The 18,956-nt window shown below is 48.6% G+C and overlaps 2 protein-coding genes across 21 annotated transcripts in view; one reads left to right on the top strand and one right to left on the bottom strand.

The window, feature by feature from the left end:
• Baz2a (bromodomain adjacent to zinc finger domain 2A) overlaps positions 1-10,017 on the top strand; it is a 38,395-nt gene extending 28,378 nt beyond the window's left edge. For 11 of the 12 annotated variants that reach the window (XM_004861279.4, XM_004861280.4, XM_087192156.1 and 8 more), the window contains 17 exons: positions 45-278; positions 500-754; positions 1,177-1,391; positions 1,679-1,753; positions 1,947-2,136; positions 2,834-2,893; positions 3,083-3,227; positions 3,827-4,497; positions 4,625-4,847; positions 4,948-5,103; positions 5,204-5,355; positions 5,668-5,957; positions 6,068-6,200; positions 6,322-6,468; positions 6,799-7,025; positions 7,127-7,270; positions 7,363-10,017. In XM_004861279.4, the coding sequence (XP_004861336.2) occupies positions 45-278; positions 500-754; positions 1,177-1,391; positions 1,679-1,753; positions 1,947-2,136; positions 2,834-2,893; positions 3,083-3,227; positions 3,827-4,497; positions 4,625-4,847; positions 4,948-5,103; positions 5,204-5,355; positions 5,668-5,957; positions 6,068-6,200; positions 6,322-6,468; positions 6,799-7,025; positions 7,127-7,270; positions 7,363-7,528 (3,483 nt within the window). In that variant the 3' untranslated portion in view covers positions 7,529-10,017. The remainder of the gene's footprint in view (positions 1-44; positions 279-499; positions 755-1,176; positions 1,392-1,678; positions 1,754-1,946; positions 2,137-2,833; positions 2,894-3,082; positions 3,228-3,826; positions 4,498-4,624; positions 4,848-4,947; positions 5,104-5,203; positions 5,356-5,667; positions 5,958-6,067; positions 6,201-6,321; positions 6,469-6,798; positions 7,026-7,126; positions 7,271-7,362) is intronic. The other variant, XM_013078267.3, reaches the window with a different exon arrangement.
• The window catches only part of Rbms2 (RNA binding motif single stranded interacting protein 2), a 77,244-nt gene that overhangs the window by 10,156 nt on the left and 48,132 nt on the right, over positions 1-18,956 (bottom strand). For 4 of the 9 annotated variants that reach the window (XM_087192163.1, XM_087192161.1, XM_021241464.2 and 1 more), the window contains 4 exons: positions 18,720-18,797; positions 18,170-18,280; positions 16,898-16,978; positions 15,290-16,265 (listed from right to left, as the gene is read on the bottom strand). In XM_087192163.1, the coding sequence (XP_087048289.1) occupies positions 16,185-16,265; positions 16,898-16,978; positions 18,170-18,280; positions 18,720-18,797 (351 nt within the window). In that variant the 3' untranslated portion in view covers positions 15,290-16,184. The other 5 variants (XM_013078269.3, XM_087192160.1, XM_004861284.3 and 2 more) reach the window with 4 other exon arrangements.

Raw genomic sequence — 18,956 nt, 5'->3', positions numbered from 1 at the left:
GTTTATGTCAGTCATCTTTATATCTTCTCTCCCTTGATGGGTAGGCTGAGAAAGAAAAGATAAAGACAAAGCAAGAAAAACTGAAGGAAAAAATGAAAAAGGAAAAGAAAGAGAAAGTGAAAATGAAGGAAAAGGATGAGATGGCCAAAGCCAAGCCAACTTGTAAAGCAGATAAGACCCTGGCTACCCAGAGACGCCTAGAGGAACGGCAGAGGCAGCAGATGATCTTGGAGGAGATGAAGAAGCCCACAGAGGACATGTGTCTAGCTGACCACCAGGTAGTAAAGGGAAATAACAGTTCCAGGGTCATGGAGGGCCCATTTGTAAGGACTTCTTTATTATAGGGAATACCTCATGGAAAGCCTTACTGTTGCCTTTTTAAATTTTGGTACCAGGGATCTAACTCAGGACCTTGTGCTTGCGATGCAGGCGGCAGAACCACTGAGCTAAATCCCCAGCCCAAGTCTTAACAGACGCTCTACCATTTTGATCCCTCCAGCCCCTGCCTGAGTTCACACGCATCCCTGGTTTGACATTGCCCAGTAGGGCATTCTCTGACTGCTTGACCATCGTGGAGTTCCTGCACAGCTTCGGCAAGGTGCTGGGCTTTGATCCTACCAAAGATGTGCCTAGCCTGGGGGTCCTGCAGGAGGGACTCCTGTGTCAAGGTGACAGCTTGGGCAAGGTGCAAGACCTGTTGGTACGGCTCCTAAAGGCTGCGCTCTATGATCCTGGGTTGCCCTCCTACTGTCAGGTGAGCTTTCCTGGGCAGGCCGAGAGGGCCTGGGATGTAGTGCTTTGTTTCAGTTTTGCTTTCTCTCTAAGAACACCTAGAGATGTGATGAGAAGTGAGGGAGATGGTCTGTTTTGTTTTTTTAGACAGGGCCTTGCTATGTTGTTCATCAGGCTGGCTTTGAATTCATATGTAGCCCAGGCTGGCCTCAAACTTGCCACAATCCTGCCTCAGCCTCCCAAGTACTGGGATTACAGGCATGTGCCACCACACCTGGTGTTAATCCTTTTCTTTTGCACTTTTCCTTCATAGTCGTCTTCTATTTTGTTTTAGAAACTTCTTCTTTTCCTATTTTTCTATCTTAACCCAGTAGGATAGGTTCGCCCAATTTGAGTTGTTCCCCTTTGTGTCCTCACTCCCAGTATGCTCTCTCCTTTAAACAGTCTCTCAAGATTTTGGGGGAGAAGGTGTGTGAGATCCCACTGACAAGAGACAATGTGTCTGAGATCCTGCGCTGCTTCCTCATGGCATACGGAGTAGAGCCCACCCTCTGTGACAGCCTCCGTACTCAGCCCTTTCAGGCCCAGCCACCCCAGCAGAAAGCTGCTGTCCTGGCCTTCCTTGTGCATGAGCTCAATGGCTCCACCCTCATCATCAAGTGAGGGGCTGGGGAGGGGATTGTTGTTTTATGCCTTGTGTCTGTGTGGGATGGGGGAGGGGTTTTGCCAGTCAGAAGTCCCAGGGTGATATGTGCCCCCTGCCAAGCTCTGGAGATGGAACTGAGTTTTAGTGCCCTCTTGGGAGAACTTAAAACCTTCCTCTGCTGTTCATTCAGTCTAGGTTCTAGGCTGAAACTCCCTACCACCCCTATACCTTTAAGGCTCCCTTCCCTTTTTATTGTGCTGCCACTTCTACCTCAAAATCCCATTCCTTATACCCCTGCAGTGAGATTGACAAGACTCTGGAGAGTATGTCCAGCTACAGGAAAAACAAGTGGATTGTTGAAGGCCGGCTCCGGAGGTAGGGACAGAACAGAGGGCAGAGCCCAGAGAGAGGAGAGGAAGGGGAAAGGGTGAAGCATACCCAGCACTTTTGCCCGGAACTTTTACCCTTAGCCCCTTCCCCTTAACAATGGTTGAGATTCCAGATGTTCCTTCTGTGGCAGTAAAGAAAACCTCACCACAGTTTTCTTTAATGTGCCCATCTATTCAAGACTGAAAACTACTCTGGCAAAGCGAACTGGGCGGCCCGAAGTAGAGATGGAAGGGCCAGAGGAAGGCCTGGGACGGAGGCGTAGTTCTCGGATCATGGAAGAAACGAGTGGCATGGAAGAAGAGGAGGAGGAGGAGGAGGAGGAGACTGTAGCAGCTCTCCATGGCCGAAGGGGTCGAAGAGACGGAGAGGTACTGGCCCAAGAGCAAGAAAAATGGGAATGGCCAGGGATTTAGCTCAGTGGTTCCGGCGCCTGCCTTGCAAGCGCAAGGTCCCGAGTTCGATCCTCGGTACCAAAAAAGAAAAGTGGGAGTCAGAAAACAGATATTTTGCCAGATACACACCTGTAATCCCAGCACTTGAGAGGTTGAGGAAAGAGGATTGCTGTGAGTTTGAGGCCAACCTGAACTACACAGTGAGACCCTGGGTCAAAAAAATAATTTGGGCCAGGGATTTAGCTCAGTGGTTCCACTGCCTGCCTCACAACCACAAGGTCCCGCGTTTGATTCCCGGTACCAAAATGAACGAATGAATGAATGAATAAATAAATAAATATAAATACAAATCAATTAATAAATAATTTGTTGGCTGGGCATGGTAGCTCATGCCTTTACTCCTAGCATTCTGGGAGCCCGAGACAGGAAGAGCACAAGTCCTAGCCCAGCCTGGGCAACTTACTAAAATGCTATTTTGTAATTATAAAAAGGTCTGGAGATAGAGCTCAGTAAGAAGGCTTCAGTCGATTCCTGGTACCAAAAAAAAAAAAAAGGCCTTGGCTTCAATCCTTAGAGCTTAGAGCCACAAAAAAGAAAAAGAAAATGAATATAGATATTTCTCTTTTTTTAATCTGATAACTTCCTTTTCCTCGGTGTCCTTGTTTTTCTCTAGGTTGATGCTGTAGCGTCTAGCATCCCGGAGTTAGAGCGCCAGATAGAAAAACTCAGCAAGGTACTGTGCTGACCTCCCAGGAGTTGGAGGTTTGGGCTGGGCAAGAGATGATCACCTTCTGAGCTGGGTATCAATTCTGTAGGGAAGCCTGAGAGCTTATGCTTTCTCTCATACTAGATGAATTCACCACTGTCACTCTAGAAGTGTGTTTCTTAATTTAATTATCTTCCTTTTCCACTGCCTTTCCAGCGTCAGCTCTTCTTTCGCAAAAAGCTGCTTCACTCATCCCAGATGCTTCGGGCAGTCTCCTTGGGGCAAGACCGATACAGACGCCGTTACTGGGTGTTGCCATATTTGGCTGGTATCTTTGTGGAAGGAGCAGAGGGGAGCCTAGGTAGGTGTGTGTGAAAGCCTCGATCCTCTTTTGAGTCCTAGCTAACAAAAGTTAAATAGTTGCTTTTCCTCTGCCTAGTGGTCTTGGGCTTCTTTTGTTTTATGAGACTCATCAGTATAGCATAGTGGTTAAGAACATAGGCCCTAGAGTAAGACTCCCTACCTGCCTGCTATGCCACTTACCAGCCATTTGCTTGTTTGTTCATTTGTAAACTGGAATAGTAATAGAATATGTATTTCATGAGGCTTTTAAGGGGATCAAGAAGAATTAATACTCCTAGTTAGAACAGTGCTTAACAGAACAGGCCTGGGGGTAGAGCTCAGTGGTAGAACATAGCATGAAAGCCCTGGGTTTGAGCCCCAGCGCCATAAAAAAAAAGTGTTTAAAATATAGTTGGTTCTCAGATTTTTAGCTTATGATTATGCTGCTGCTGCTGATCACTTAGAACAGTATTTGTTCTCCAGATACTTTGTCCATTGGCATATAAGCTATTACCATTGGTGGAATCTCATAAAAAGAGGACTAAGTCCAGAAGAAAGTATATGCCGTGTGTTTATATGCTCTTTCCTATTATATATCAGTGTATGTCCTCTTTATAGTTCCTGAAGATATGATAAAGCAGGAAACTGATTCCTTAAAGACCCATTCAGGACTCACTCCTGCCCTCTTCTCTGTGAAGAAAGAGTTAAGTGGCTCCAGCACCTCTGCCAGTTCTCCTGCCCGGACACGAGGCCGACCTCGAAAAACCAAGCCTGGCTCTATGCAACCTAGGAACCTGAAGTCCTCTCTCAAGGGCCAGGATTCAGAACAACCCCAGGACCAGCTTCAACCCAAGGCGCAGCCTGAACCTCAGCCTCAGGCTTCTACCCAGCCTCATCCCCAGTTCGAGCCGCATCCTGAGTCCCAGCTCCAGCCCCAGCCCCAGCTCCATCATGGGTTCTTAGAGCCAGAAGGCTCCCCTTTGTCTCTGGGTCAGAGCCAGCATGACCTCAGCCAGTCAGCTTTCCTGTCTTGGCTGAGCCAGACTCAGAGCCATGGCTCCCTGCTGAGCAGCTCAGTCCTCACACCTGACAGCAGCCCAGGAAAGCTAGACCCAGCCCCGTCACAGCCTCTGGAGGAGCCTGAGGAAGCAGAGTCTGGCCCTGATCCTCCAGCATCCTGGTTTAACTTCTCAGCTGAGGTGCCCTGCAATGCTGCCCCTACACCACCCCCTGCAGTTTCTGAGGACCAACCCACTCCTTCCCCTCAGCTGCCTGCCTCCTCCAAGCCAGTAAGTAGCCAGAAAGAATATATTCTTGACTTCATCTTTTCATGGGCTCCATGGCTGTGGGACTGTTAAAGTGAGGAAACCGGTACACCTGAAAATATCCTCATCTTATGTCTCATTTTATTCACAGATGAATAGACCTAGTGCTGCCAACCCCTGTTCTCCAGCACAGTTCTCTTCCACCCTCTTGACTGGGGTAACTCCTAAGAGGCGAGCAGCAGACTCTCGAGAAAAGCCACAGAGTCCCACGGGGCTGGGACAGCCAAAACGTAGAGGGAGACCTCCCAGCAAGTTCTTCAAACAGATGGAGCAGCGTTACCTAACCCAGCTGACAGCCCAGCCAGTCCCCCCTGGTGAGTGATCCTGGGTGAAATGCAGTAAGAGTGTAGGGTGGGCGTTGTGTTTCCAAGCAGGTTCCCAGCCCTCATCCCACAAATGAATCCCTTGTTTTAGAGATGCGCTCAGGCTGGTGGTGGATCCGAGATCCTGAGATGCTGGATGCCATGCTCAAGGCCCTACACCCCCGAGGCATCCGTGAGAAGGCACTTCACAAACACCTTAACAAGCACAGGAACTTCTTGCAGGAAGTCTGCTCACGGCCCTCAGCTGGTAAATAGATACCTTCACCCAGCCTGAAGTGAAGAGCCCAGGGCAAACATGAGCTGCTTTTCAACACCCTGATGGCCTCTTCTGTGTTCTCACTTCTCAGATCCCATCTTTGAGCCTAGTCAGCTCCCTCCCTTTGAAGAAGGGATTATGAGCTGGTCACCCAAAGAAAAGACATACGAAACAGACCTAGCTGTGCTTCAATGGGTAGAGGATCTGGAACAGCGGGTTATCCTATCTGATCTGCAGATTCGGGTATACTGGGATTGGCACTGGGTGGGAAGTTGTTTAGGAGAGGCCATTAATCCCTTAAACTCTATTTGGAGCCAGGCATAGTGGCTCACACCTGTAATCCCAGTACTCGGGAGTCTGAGGCAGGATGATCGCCAAGACTTTGAGGTCAGCCTGGGCTACATAGTGAGTTCAAGGCCAGCCTGAACTACACAGCAAGACCCTATCAAATAAAAACTATTTGGAAAACTCCTCTGTTCATATTCACCTGCTATGACCTTAAAATGGGTCTTTTTCTCCTTTATGATGAGTTTTGTTCTGTTTTCCCATCTGAAGGGCTGGACATGTCCTAGCCCAGACTCTATTCGTGAAGACCTGGCCTACTGTGAGCATCTGCCTGATTCCCAGGAGGATATCACCTGGAGAGGTCGAAGCAGAGAAGGACTGGCACCTCAGCGTAAAAGTACTAACCCTCTAGATCTGGCTGTAATGCGACTGGCTGCTTTAGAACAGAATGTTGAGCGGCGGTACCTGAGGGAGCCTCTTTGGTCAGCTCATGAGGTGGTGCTAGAAAAGGCCTTGCTCAGCACACCCAATGGGGCCCCTGAGGGCACCACGAAAGAGATGTGAGTGATTCCCACTCCTTCATTCTTGCTATTAGAGTGAGCAAAGCTAAGGTCCCCTCTCTTTAGCGGATTCTTGGCCTTATCCAGACATCTCCATTTTCTCCCTACAGATCATATGAGATCACCCCTCGTGTTCGCGTCTGGCGCCAGACACTTGAGCGATGCCGGAGTGCAGCCCAGGTGTGCTTGTGTATGGGCCAGCTGGAGAGGTCCATCGCCTGGGAAAAATCTGTCAACAAAGTGGTAAGAGGCTCAGAGAGCCTGGAAGGGCCAAGGAGCTGACCCGCTGGTGTGTGTGTGTTGGGGGTTGATGAACAGGTGGAGGCTTAAGGGCTCACTGTGTTTCCTCATAACCTTGGTCCAGACCTGTCTAGTCTGCCGGAAGGGAGACAACGATGAGTTTCTTCTGCTTTGTGATGGGTGTGACCGTGGCTGCCACATTTATTGCCATAGGCCCAAGATGGAGGCTGTTCCAGAAGGGGACTGGTTCTGTGCTGTCTGTTTGGCCCAGGTAAATCTCTCATTCCATCCATTCCATCCCATTTATCACCAGTCTTACAAATGTCTCTTACTGTATCCCTAGTGTCACCTTGGAATGAGCTGACATGCTGTTAGGAGACCTGAATTCTGGTCCTTACTTGGAAAAACCACTTACATTTTGTAGCCTCAGTTCCTTTCGTTTTACCCCCACTTACTGGGTTATGTGAATAAATTCACATGCCGGCTTATGTGGGAAGGTATTTTGAAGCCTCAGACACACTTAGGTAGGGGTTCTGACACACTAGAAGGCAGGCAGAGTGTATCTCCAGCCATTGCTGATCTCACCTTTTCCTATCCTCAGCAGGTAGAGGAAGAATTCACTCAGAAGCCTGGTTTCCCAAAGCGAGGACAGAAGCGGAAAAGTGCTTACTCACTGAACTTCCCAGAGGCTGATGGCCGCCGGCGCCGGGTCCTGTCAAGGGGCCGAGAAAGCCCGTCATCGGTACCTCGGTACTCAGAGGAAGGGCTCCCTCCCTCCAAGCGACGGCGACTCCCCATGCGGAACCACAGTGATCTCACATTCTGCGAGTGAGTTGAGTGAATCCAACTACCAGGAAAGAGGCCTGGGAGGGGTCAGTGTGTGCGCATGTGCTTCTGAAATGAAACCATCACGGTCCCTGTACTGATAGGATTATCCTGATGGAGATGGAGTCCCATGATGCAGCCTGGCCTTTCCTGGAGCCTGTAAACCCACGACTGGTGAGCGGTTACCGGCGCATCATCAAGAACCCAATGGATTTTTCCACCATGCGGGAGCGGCTGCTCCGAGGAGGGTGAGTTAGGTCAATGTTGGTGACTCCCTAGCTCCTCTTCTGTTACTCTACAACTCTTCCCCAGCTTACAGCCCCGCCTCTGCTCCTCCCAGGTACACCAGCTCAGAGGAGTTTGCAGCTGATGCTCTCTTGGTATTTGACAACTGCCAGACCTTCAACGAAGATGACTCTGAAGTGGGCAAAGCAGGGCACATCATGCGCCAATTCTTTGAGAGCCGCTGGGAGGAGTTTTATCAGGGAAAGCAGGCCAATCTCTGAGGCAAGGGAGGTGGGGGGTCACCTGGTGACCTCTCCCCCCACCTTCCAAACAAAAAACCTGCCATTCACACCTGCTGATGCTGCCTTGGCAGCGCCCACATCCTTCATCCCTAGTCCCCTTTCTCCCTTCCTCCTCTTGCTCCTCAAATAAGAGGTGTGGAGATGAGGTCCTTCTGGACTGAAAAGCCAAAAAAGAAAAAATAATTTTTCCTTTCTGTTTTATTTCCTAATTAAAAATGAGGGGGAAAGAAGTCCCTACTTCCTCCTCCCAGCTTCTCCCTCACTGTCTATGCCCCAGCATTCTGGGGTTATTTAACAATAGCAATAGTTCTAGTGAATGTGTGAAACCGAGAAACACTCTGTACTGTGTGCGGACCCGCAGTGACGGCCAGTAAAGTGGACTTAACCCCCAGGCGTGTCACCGACACGGGCCCTGGACATGCTGCTTCCACGTGCAGACCCTCCCTGTCTTGCTTCTTCTCAGCTTTCCTTCTCTTCCCTTCCCCTCCATCCCCCATTTTTTCAGATTTTTCTCATCCAATAATATAAAACTATTGTGTACGGGTTCTTCCTTCTTTCTCCCCCCAAATCTTTTTCCCCCTCAAAGGAAAAAAATTTAGAAGTCCCTGTCTTTCTCTTTGTCCTCATCTTCCTGCTGATAGCTATCCCATCTAAAATGTCGGATGCTCCTCACTTGCTGAGTTTCCAGCCTTTTCTGAAACTCAGTGGCTGGGGAGAGGGTAGGCTGGCACCTTGGGCCTTCCAACCTCCTTCCCCACCTGCTTCCCAAACTTCCCTCTTGGGAACTCCTCAGGGACAACTACTGCTGAGTTTGGGCGCACCTCTGAGATGGAGGTCAGGTAGCAATTGACTGGCCTCAGAGTGGAAGAGAGGTAGATGTGTTGTGCGTGCATATGTGAGTGTGTGTGTGTGTGTGCGCGCGTGTGCGTGTGAGAGCCATGATTCTGACCCTGTTTGATGGGATCCATTCATTTTCCCCAAGTATCTTTTTATTCCCATTTTTTCATACCATCACTTTTATGTCTTTGGGAAACCACAGGAACAATTTCTCTGGATCATGTCTGTTCCAGCCTCTTCGAACTGTGCAATCTTTCAGCAGGCGTACTCTTCCCCCCTCAGGAGCTTTGAGTCTGAAGTTTTTGCAGGGAGAGGGGTAGAACTGGATCTTTCTTAATCCCATGAATATCTGTGGGTTTAGTTGTGCTTTCCTTCCTTTTATCTACTCATCCTCCAGGACCCCTTCCCCAGCAGCAGAGACCCCTGCGCACAGGAGGGGGAAGGAGGGGTTCTGGGTTCACTGCCCTACATGTGACTGTGCCCAAGTTGTGCCCCTCATCTGTGAGAGGAAAACTGCTCACTCCGACCATAGCCATGGCCCTGACCCTGCTCCTGCTCGGCAGAGCCCCTCCCACCAGAGATTACGGGTACTTGCACTGGGGAGGTGGCTGCTGGCTGCCTGAGCAGAGCTGAGGCATCAAAATGTCCACTGGTGTGGCACCGGCACTGTGCTGGGGAGGTGGAGCGTTCATTCCAGTACTTCTGGCAGCACTGAAGAGCCACCAGGGGCAGGGGCAGTGTAGGTCCTGGGCAGCCCCTTAGTCCTGTGTGTCCCTTCTCCCCCAGAGCCTATTTCTAAAGTCGCCTTTTCTGTCAGATAAACCTCAAAACTTTTAATTTTGAGATTTTTTTTTTTTTGCTTTTAAATAAGTGGATTGAAGAATATTTGAATTGACTTTATATTATGCATAAATATTTATATTTTATCTAAATAACTGCGCTGTAACAAACTTTGTGTTAGACATTTGGAACTGTTCCGAGTTGGGGGCTCATCTTTCTCCCCATGGCAGTTTTCCCCTGGCGTAAAATGTAGATTAATTTTCATCGTTGGAGGTGGGGTGGATGGGGGGTAAGGTCTCAGCTGTTCCTGCGTTGTGTTCCACTCCCAGCTCCCTCTCGAGGGACCAGGCATTCTGAAGGGGTTGGGGGTAGAGAGGGTGGGGACAGGGCTCCATCAGAGGGGCCATTTCTGACTTTTCTTTGCTCATCTTCACTGCCCCCTTGAGTTAGGTGGATTTTCTCTATTGGCAAGAGTACTTGGTAGGGAAGGCAGATTAAAAAGTAAAGCAGCCCAGCCCACCCCTTTGTTTCCCTCTCCCCATCAGTCTCCTAACAGCAAGCAACCACACCACCAACACCAAGTTTCCATGTTCCTTTGACAGCAAAAGGGACTGACTTTTTATATAACCAAATGTGGTGTTTTAGTGACTTTTTGATAATGTACAGTTTTTTGTGAATTTAAATTTATTTCTTTCTATATTTTTAGGACCAATCTCATTTTTAATAAGGTTAAAAAAAAAGAAAAAAAAGGTCTATAGAGAAAAAAGCCTCCTGTTTTTGCCATGTGATGTTCCACAAGTGCAGCTGTAGAAAAGTGCTTGTCAGGTGAATAAAACCACATTTGATAGAGATTCAAACGACTCTGTATTTCTGTACTCTTTAGCATAGTTCTCACACATACCTACTAAGAGGGGCCTGGGTATTGGGTTTAGCATAAGAAACATGTTTATAGGTGCTATGGTGGCACACACCTGTAATCCTAACACTTGGGAGGCTGAGGCAGGAAGATCTCCACAAGTGAGGCCAGCTGGGCTATGAAGGGAATTCAAGGCCACCCTAGACATAGATACATGGTGAGACTTTGGTTTTGTTGTTTTTTTTTTGAGACAAACAGGTTTACTCTAAACCTCCCAGTTTGCCCTTGTCTGAACATGAGTCAAGAAGCAGAGTTCCTGGCTCACACCTTGCTTGTGTGGATGGAATAGGTACAGTTCTGCCTTAAAAGTCTGGCTAAGGTGCTGGGTAGAGTGAGATTCCATGTGCTTAGTTCCAACCATGTAAGATGTGCTTTACGTTTTTGAACTGTCACCTGTATTCCTATAGTAGCAAATATGGGCCCATCAGCTTCTCTCTTCCACTTGTGGACGAGACACCAGGACACAGCCTTTTGTGTTTATTTTTTAAAAACTGACAAAATGAAACTACCAAATTACAGGGAAAATCATGGGAAGACCAGGGATCAGAAAAGGAAGAATAAACTAGAAGGGTAGCATTGGCACAGACACAGGAAGAATATAAAACTAAACATCTCTGGATAAAGAAAAAATGTACAAAATGTGTTTTTAAGTATAAATTAAACATTTCCTCCAAGGTGATAAGTGCATGCAACAGAGTACCCACCCGAAAGTGGCGTGTCGGTGGATTTGGGACAGCAGTAATGGAATAGAGACTTTAATTTACTCAGCCTGGAAAAGTCTTACTACCTCCAGGTTGGGATCTTTGTCTCCTGAACACTGTAAACTACCTGGACGTTAAGGTGGACAAGGAACATTGCTTCCAGCCCTGTAGACGTTGCAAACACCCTCTTTGGTACTTGGTTACCTTCTCAGCCATATGGCAGCCACTGACCAATTCTCCTCCTGGGGTGACTCCTACCATTCAGTTACCTGTGTGGTCACTGCCTGCCTTCTTGGCCTGCCGTCCTAGGATCCAGCTGTAAAGCTCCTGCTATTATAGGGTGCTTAGTGAGCTAGAATCTCAGGGAAGACACTCCAGAACCAGAACTATCCAAAGAGCTTTTGCATTTGTTCATGAGGCCTTTCTAGTCCCCATCTTCCTAACTCTCATGAAGATAAAGCCAATAAAGGTTAAGGCAGGCACTTATGCCCTTGTTGAGTTGTAAGATTGTGAGGTAGACAAGTAACAAGGACAAAGAAGCTTGTGGTTCTGCTTGGACAGTGAAGGCTTCCTCAAAACAAGTGGACAGGCCAGCAGAAAGCAATGGAAGTGGGGGTGTTGAGGGCATCAGCTTCTCACCCTTAAGGCATGTGAAACTCCACCGTCTGGAATGTCAGCCAAGATACCTGCTTTTTGCTGCTAAGGGAAATGAAGTGGAAAAGCTCACTGAACTTGAGTCTGCTAATGTTTGAAGAGGCTAAAAGGTGAGTTGCTCAGAAATGGAGTGGTTGGTTTAAAGGACATCATAAGGCACAAAATTTAGGTTCCACCTCTGCAGACTGGCTTTTTAACACCCACCCTCCTCCGATGCCCACTGAGCCAGGTCTAGCAGAGGCTGGGGCGAGTGTGGGCCTGACCACCCCCCCAAGTGCATTGCTCTTGGCTAAGAAGGCAAAACACCCTCAGGAGTGCAGTGCTGCCACTTTCCCAGAAGGGGCATGTGTGGCAGAGCAGCAATGGTTCCTTTTCTAAGATCAGAGCCGCCATGGGGATCCCCACCACACTGCAGCAGGGGCTCCCTCCACAGCACCAAGGGTGAGCCCTGGAGACACTAAGGGAGGAGTTGAGTGAGCTCACTGATCAGCAAGTTAGGAAAGAGAGAGGAAGAAATGGGGCCCCGCGGTGCCAACCAGAGACAGCCTGTGGAGCAGCCAAGTCTGGTCTCCTCAGCACACATAGTGTCCTCCTGCCACCCCTGTTATGACAAAGCCTACCATCTCTTCAGAGCCGCCAGACTTTCCAGGCTGAGCAGCTCCTCAAATTCTTTGGTTGAAAAGACTAAAAAAATCCCTTCCCATCATTGCTCCCAAATCTTGTCAACCTCCACCTGCACCCTCCTGCAGTCAGCCCAGTCAGTCCAGGTTTGAGGAGCAGCAATAACACTGGCACAAGATGAGACCTGCAGGCTGAGCCTGGTGAAGGACTCACCAGCTGAAGAAAGGGCTTTGCTATGTTCTATGGTATTTAACTGAAAACTAAAACATTTTCAGACTACTGTAAGTGTCAGCCGGGCTCAGTGGCACCCACCTGTAATACCTGCACTTTTGGAAACTGAGGCAGGAGGATCACAAGTTTGAGCCAATTTAGTGACTTAGCAAGACCTTGTCTCAAAAAGGGACTGAGGATGTACCAAAGGTTCAATCCCCAGTAACCCCCCACCCCCCAAAGTTACAGTATAAGCTTCTGTAATGATTCGGGGAGAGATGGGAAGTACAGAGTCCGAGCAGGGTTCAGGAAGTGTGAGACAGAGTGTTTAAAGAGCCCAGCCCGAGGCCATGCCATAGCTCCCCTGCCATCCTGCCCATCCCACCCTTCCACAGGAGAGGCAGCACCTCCCTCTTCCTCCTAATCACTACCTGCTATTAGAAATGAACTAACAGGGCCAGGGATGCAGCTCAGTGGCACTACGCTGCCTGGCAAGCGCAAGGTCCTGAGTTCCATCCCTGGTACCGGAAAAGAAAAATGAACTAACAACTAGAGGAAAAAACAGGAGTTTCTCCACCAAAAGCACCTAAAAGAAATTCCTGTGCCATTAACCACTACAAAAATAACTGCAGGTCACTGCCCATGTCTGAACCTGCCCAAGCCAGAACACTCATTAATAGAATCTAACAAGTAGAGTCACAATAAGACCCTCAGAAGGTAACTTTGAAATTTAAAACAAAACCAAAAAAACATTTAAACATTTTTAGATTACAAAAAGACAGAATCAGTGCTCGTTTTGGCAGCACATATACAAAAAGACAGAATCAAGAGTTCTGAGGGCCGGGGATTTAGCTCAGTGGTTCCTGCCGCCTGCCTCACAAGCTCAAGGTCCTGAGTTCAATCCCCAGTACCAAAAAAAAAAAAAAAAGTTCCAGGAGGCAGAGGAGGGGCAGCAGTGACATCAATGATTTCTGTGAGGAAAGGTGGCCCACACTAAACCTATCGGCAGAACCCACACACACACCTTAACAATCAAATGAACAAAATTCTGGGTTTGTTTTCTCTCTTAAGGCCACTGGTGGTGCACACCTGTGATCCCAACATTTGGAGGCTGAGGCAGGAGGATCACGTTAAATTTGAAGCCAGCCTGGGCTACATATAAGACCCTGTCACAAACAAAGGCCACTAGCAAGAAAGTAGCTATGGTATACTTCCCTTTACTGAGGTTTAGAAATTCCAAAACAAGCACTGTTTGTCCAGCCAAACCCTAGAAGGGTACTGGGAATGGGGCTTTTATGCTGGATAAGCTTTTCCTGAAGTTGGAAGCACCAATGGGAAAATGGGCGATTTTGTTCCTTTGAGTCTTATTCATTGCCCCAACTCCCTTATACCCCCAGGATGTACAGGGGACAAACAGGAAAGGGAGGATGGGGACTCTCACTTGTGGGGTGGGAGGAAAATCTGGGTGAGGCTCTTTGTGCAGCTGCTGAGCCCAGGGCTGCCTCCCTGGCTCTCCTCCTGCTTCTCCCCCACACCAGCCTCAACACCTGCTTCTCCCCCACCCCCACTTGCTTCGTCCGACTGGTGGTGTCTGGTGGAGGCGAACCTGGCCTCGAAGGGGAGTAGATATTTTGTGAGGAGGAGACAGGAGTAGGATTATCTCTGTCAGGTGGCCAAAGGCTTCCTCCTTCCTGTCTCCAGTGCACAGTTAGGTCTTGTGAGAGGACAGCTGTGAGCGAGACAGCTTCCAGACATCTCCGACCTTGTACACTATGAGATGGGACATACTGTGTTTTTCTATCCTAGCTCCCTGTTGTCCTTCACAAGAAAATTTCTTCCTCTCTCTCTCCCCCTCTCTCCTCTCTCTCTTAGTTTTCTTTGAGACAGGGGCTGGCCTTGAATTTACAATCATCTTGCCTCAGCCTCCCGAATGCTGGGATTATAGTAGTGCACCAACACACCCAGCTCAGGAAAATTATTTCTGAGGTCCTGGTTCCCCAGGGAAGGAGTCCAAACACACCAGGCACTCTGCACAGTTAGACAGCTCTGAGCTTTCCCACCCTGTGCAGCACACACAGAACAGTCCCCGTCTCAAGCGCTCTGAGAATGCATGTGGCTACTGGCCTTGCCAGGGCAGCTCTTGCTGTATACAAAGCTTTAAAGGTCAAACCCCGGGAAAATTCTAGGATCCCGGTTCCGCCCTCCCAACCAGTTGCACTGAATGTCAAAACACTGTGCATCCAGGGTGGAGAAGGGAACTGATCCTACCCCAGAAAGTAGAGAAACACTATCAAAGCTTCTCTACCTTGGCACTATTGACAGTTTAGGGCTGAAAATTCTTTGTTTGGAGGGTGGCGATGTCCTGTGCCCTGTGGCATGCTTAGCTGTGTCCTTGGTCTCTAGGGAACAGATGCTGGTAGCACACACACTCCACCCCTAGGCATGGCAATCAGAAATGTTGACAGCTATTGACAACAGGCTCTGGGGAAGAAAAGCACCTCTGGCCAAGAACCACTGGAATGTGGGTGAAGCAGTCGATCTTCCAGTTGGGAAGGAGCCTGAGTGGACTCGGCAAGGCCACAGCTGCACAGGGCCTGTGCGGAGGACAGCAAACGCAGCGGAGAGAGAAGGGCCACAGGCCGGCAGAGGAGGAGAGCCTCCAGGAGGCGGGAAAGCAGGGACCCCAAGGCCGCAGCTTTCGCAGAGAGAAGTCAGTAAATCCGTCTGGAGCTTGTCAGGAAAGACCTAGTCTTCAACCAAATCTGGTTCAAAGGTGGCTTCCAAAGGCCGTGGGGTCATCTCTGAAATGAGCAGGTGACAGTTCTGCTTCCTGCAGCTGTAGTCTAGTCTTTTCTCTCAAGAAGTGTTAGAGCAGAGGGAAAAGCCACTTGTGCTGCCTGCTTAGTGTTCTACCTTGCCCCTTGCCCAGCACCACCCCCCAAATTCCATATGAAATTTCATTCAAAAAAATTCACAAAATTAAAAACTGTGAAAAGGCTAAGCAGGCAGGCTCAGCTGTATGGAAAAGAAAAAAAGAACAATCTTGAGAGAAAAAAAGACAAGAAACTTATGGAGATGGGGTGTGTGAACTAAGAGCTTTACAAAAAGAAAAATTTTTAAATCTGCTTATTTTCTGAAATATATACATACATATTTTAAAACTCCATAACTAGGGTGGGGATTTAGCTCAGTGGTTCCGCCGCCTGCCTCAAAAGCACAAGGTCCTGAGTTCAATCCCCGTACCAAAACAAAACAGAGTCAAACTCCATATCTAAATTCAGCAAGTAGGGATCCTTCATCAATGGTCTAGCACCACATCTTTCTCTTTCTCTTCTTTAAAGAAATAATAACAAAGTGCATTAGAAATCTTCCCAAATAACTTGGCCGCATCTCACAGAGAAGCTCCACACGGCTGGGGATATAGGTCAGCGGCAGAGCGCTTGCCGAGCAAGAGAGGGGTGGGGGGAGGCTCCCAGCCACCATTGTCTCTTTGAGGCAGAAGAAAAGTACATTGTAATTTAGAACAAAGAAAAAAAACTTTCCTTGCAAAAAGAAAACAAAATTTTTGATCTCCTTAAATGTACCACATACAAAAAATGGCCCTTTCCCCAGGCCCCATCAGCAGCGGTTTGGAAACAACACAGAGGAGGAGCACTGTCTTTTCCCAGGCCCAGGCCCATGAAAACAAGGGCCCAGTTCTCAGCAGGCTCTACAGATGGTCTGTAACCTGGTTAACCTGCCAAAGTCCGAAACTTCATGTCTACCCAGCAAGGACAGGGAGGAAATCCTTGAGGACATATAAATTAGGGAGAGTAGGGGGCTGATGAACACAAGAACCTCCTCGACTTCAGGCAGGGCTGAGCTGCTGGCTGCCAGCTCAGGACAGCCCACACCTGAGAGTGGTTCTTACCCGAGGTTACTTGCTGAACTGGAAAGAATAGACTCCATGGTCTGAGGGCGTCTCCACTGCCACTTGATTCTGCTGGCCGCTGTTCTCCTGTACCACAGCCAAGGAGGACAGTCAGCTTCTGCTTTCCCTTCCTTGCCTCCCACTAAGGCAGCCTTGCTAAAACTCATCCAAAGCTGAGGGGCCTCACCAGCCCCTCTTCCCCGAGTGTGTGTGAGCACATATACAGCACCCCACTACTGGAAAGATGCAAAGTGGTACAGCCACTCCGGAAAACACTTTAGCAGTCTCTCAAAGTTTTTGATTTTGGGTTTTGGTTTTTTAAGACAGGGTTTTGCTGTGTAGTTCACGCTAGCCTTGACTCACTATGCAGCCCAGGCTGGCCTCAAACTCGTAGTGATCCTCCTGCCTCAATCTCCGCAGTGCTGAGATGACAGGTGTGTGCCAACACACCCAGCAGCAGTCCCTCAGCATTTACAAGAGGGCACCTTGCCCTCTTCCTGAGGCATGCTCATCAGTGCAAGGCGGCAGTATTCACTGCTGGTAGCCAGATGTGCCAAGGGACTCATTCACAAGTGCAGATGAAGTCTTTTCTTCCTACATTCTTCATATACCTACAGGTATTTGTGAACCTGTGCATCACTGTGAGCAGAAGATATTGAACAGGGAAGATCTGCCTCTGTCACTGTCCTATCCTCATGCCAAAGAAATAATGCTCTTACCTCAACAGAAACACTGGAAGAAGGCACAGGCGTGTACTGGGAGATGTAAGCTCCCTGCATAGCTGCAGCTGTCGGCACATACTAGAATAAAAACATCAACAAGCTTAGAGTTGTGGCTCTGAGCTACCTGTAAAATACCTGGGGAGCTTTAAAAAATGCTAATGCCCATGGGCCAGGGATTTAGCTCAGTGGTTCTGGCACCTGCCTTGAAAGCTCAAGGTCCCGAGTTCAATCCCCGTTACCAAAAAAAAAAAAGCATTCTGAGAAGTTCCAGTGCCAGCCATGGTGGTGCACACCTGTAGTCCCAGCACTCAGGAGGCTGAGGTAGGAGGATAGCCTTGAGTTCAAAGCCACCCTGAAATACATATTGAGACTCTGTCTCATGGGGGAAAAAAAAAAGCATTCCAAAGTATAATGGCTTAAAAATGCTTCTATCTGGGCTAAGTGACTTATTTATTCTTTTTTTTTTGAGACAGGGTCTTGCTGGCCGGGGATTTAGCTCAATGGTTCTGCCAACTACCTCGAAAGCACAAGGACCCAAGTTCGATACCTGGTGCCAAAAAAAATAAAATAAAATAAAGAAACAGAAGGGAGACAGGGTCATGCTATGTTGTTCAGACAGGTCTTGAACTCACTATGTAGCCTAGGTTGGCCTCCAACTCACCACAATCCTTCTGCCTCAGTCTCTCAGTGCTGGGATTATGGGTGTGTACCACCATGCCTGGCTTTTCCTGCTCTTTCCCTGCTTGCCTTCTGCTTTTCCTCCACACCCTGCCTTCCCTGCCCTTAAGCATTCCTGCAAACTTGAACTGAGTAGCCCTGAAAGAAACCCAAAGTTTTCTTCCTGTTACTATTTTGATAAGGGAATGAGTATTAACTCTTAAATTAATACACAGAGTAATCATGTACTGCAAACATGTACTAATAAAAATTTTTAGGGGCCGGGGATTTAGCTCAGTGGTTCCGGCACCTGCCTTGAAAGTGCAAGGTCCTGAGTTCAAACCCTGGTACCAAAAAAAAAAAAAAATTTTTAAATACTTTTAAAAATTAATACACAGAAAAGCTATTCACTTAGGTTTGTGAATAGAAAGCAGCTCAGTGGGGTAGGCTGGGGAGCAGAATGGCTGTTTCTGGCTCATGGATTATCTTTTCAGTTTATCTCTAATTCTGACAGGCAGTGGCCACATGGGCATTCACAGCAGTTCTGCTGAGGAGTCCTGCACAGGGTGCCTTGCTCTGTGGGATTTCACAGTCAGAAATGCCTTGCTTTACCGTGCCCGTGCTGCTGAGCGAGAGGTGGCCCAGTTGCTGGGTCAGGGGTCCCATCACCGAGGCTGGCTGGAGAGAAATGGGGTGATCCATCCCCGGTGTCAGAACGGAACCCTTGAGGCAACAACAAAGGGAAGTGTTATTGGCGGCACCTGGAGGCTGCTAAAGCAGTGATCAATGGCGACTAGGAACACGGAAGACAGACATTTTAAAATCCTGGGAATTAAAATCCTTAGTGAGCCCAAGGTGGGTATTTACCACCACCTGCCTCGAAAGTGCAAGGTCCGCAGTTCAATCCCCAGTACCAAAAAAACCCCAAAACCAAAAACCTTAGTGAGCAGCAACCCAGCTCTGCAGCAGGAGTGGGTACACAGCCCTGCAGTCTGGAGGGACCCAGTCTAAGAGAAACAATCGCACAAAATTTGAAGACTCACCATCAGCCAGCACCTGGGCTGAGCCAGAACTCACACCCACACCTCCCACCCTCCCAGCCCTCTGCTCCCCCCCCCCAACCGCCCCTCACCTCTGCCTCTGCCCACATCTGAACACTCACTGAGGGAGGCATGAGGTACGACTGGTGGTGCATCCAAGACGGGTTAGGCACTTGCAGAGGAGATGCCTGAGTCACTCTCTGATGTGAGCAAAAACAAACAAAAATGTTAGGTGCCTAGAAATACTGTTCATCCCGGTGATCTAATCGTGGTCAGCAAGGCTCCCCAAAAGCTGGTGGAATTCTCCCTCACAGAATATAAAAACATTAAGAATAAATTCTTTAAAATATTAGTAAGTC

The sequence above is a fragment of the Heterocephalus glaber genome, unplaced genomic scaffold (genome assembly GCF_053883595.1).
Source record: "Heterocephalus glaber isolate CG9 unplaced genomic scaffold, H.glaber_assembly_v1.0 deba00001569, whole genome shotgun sequence".
NCBI classification, from domain to species: domain Eukaryota; kingdom Metazoa; phylum Chordata; class Mammalia; order Rodentia; family Bathyergidae; genus Heterocephalus; species Heterocephalus glaber.
The sequence above is the reverse complement of the archived record's forward strand: the minus strand, read 5'-3'. Positions and strand labels throughout refer to the sequence as shown.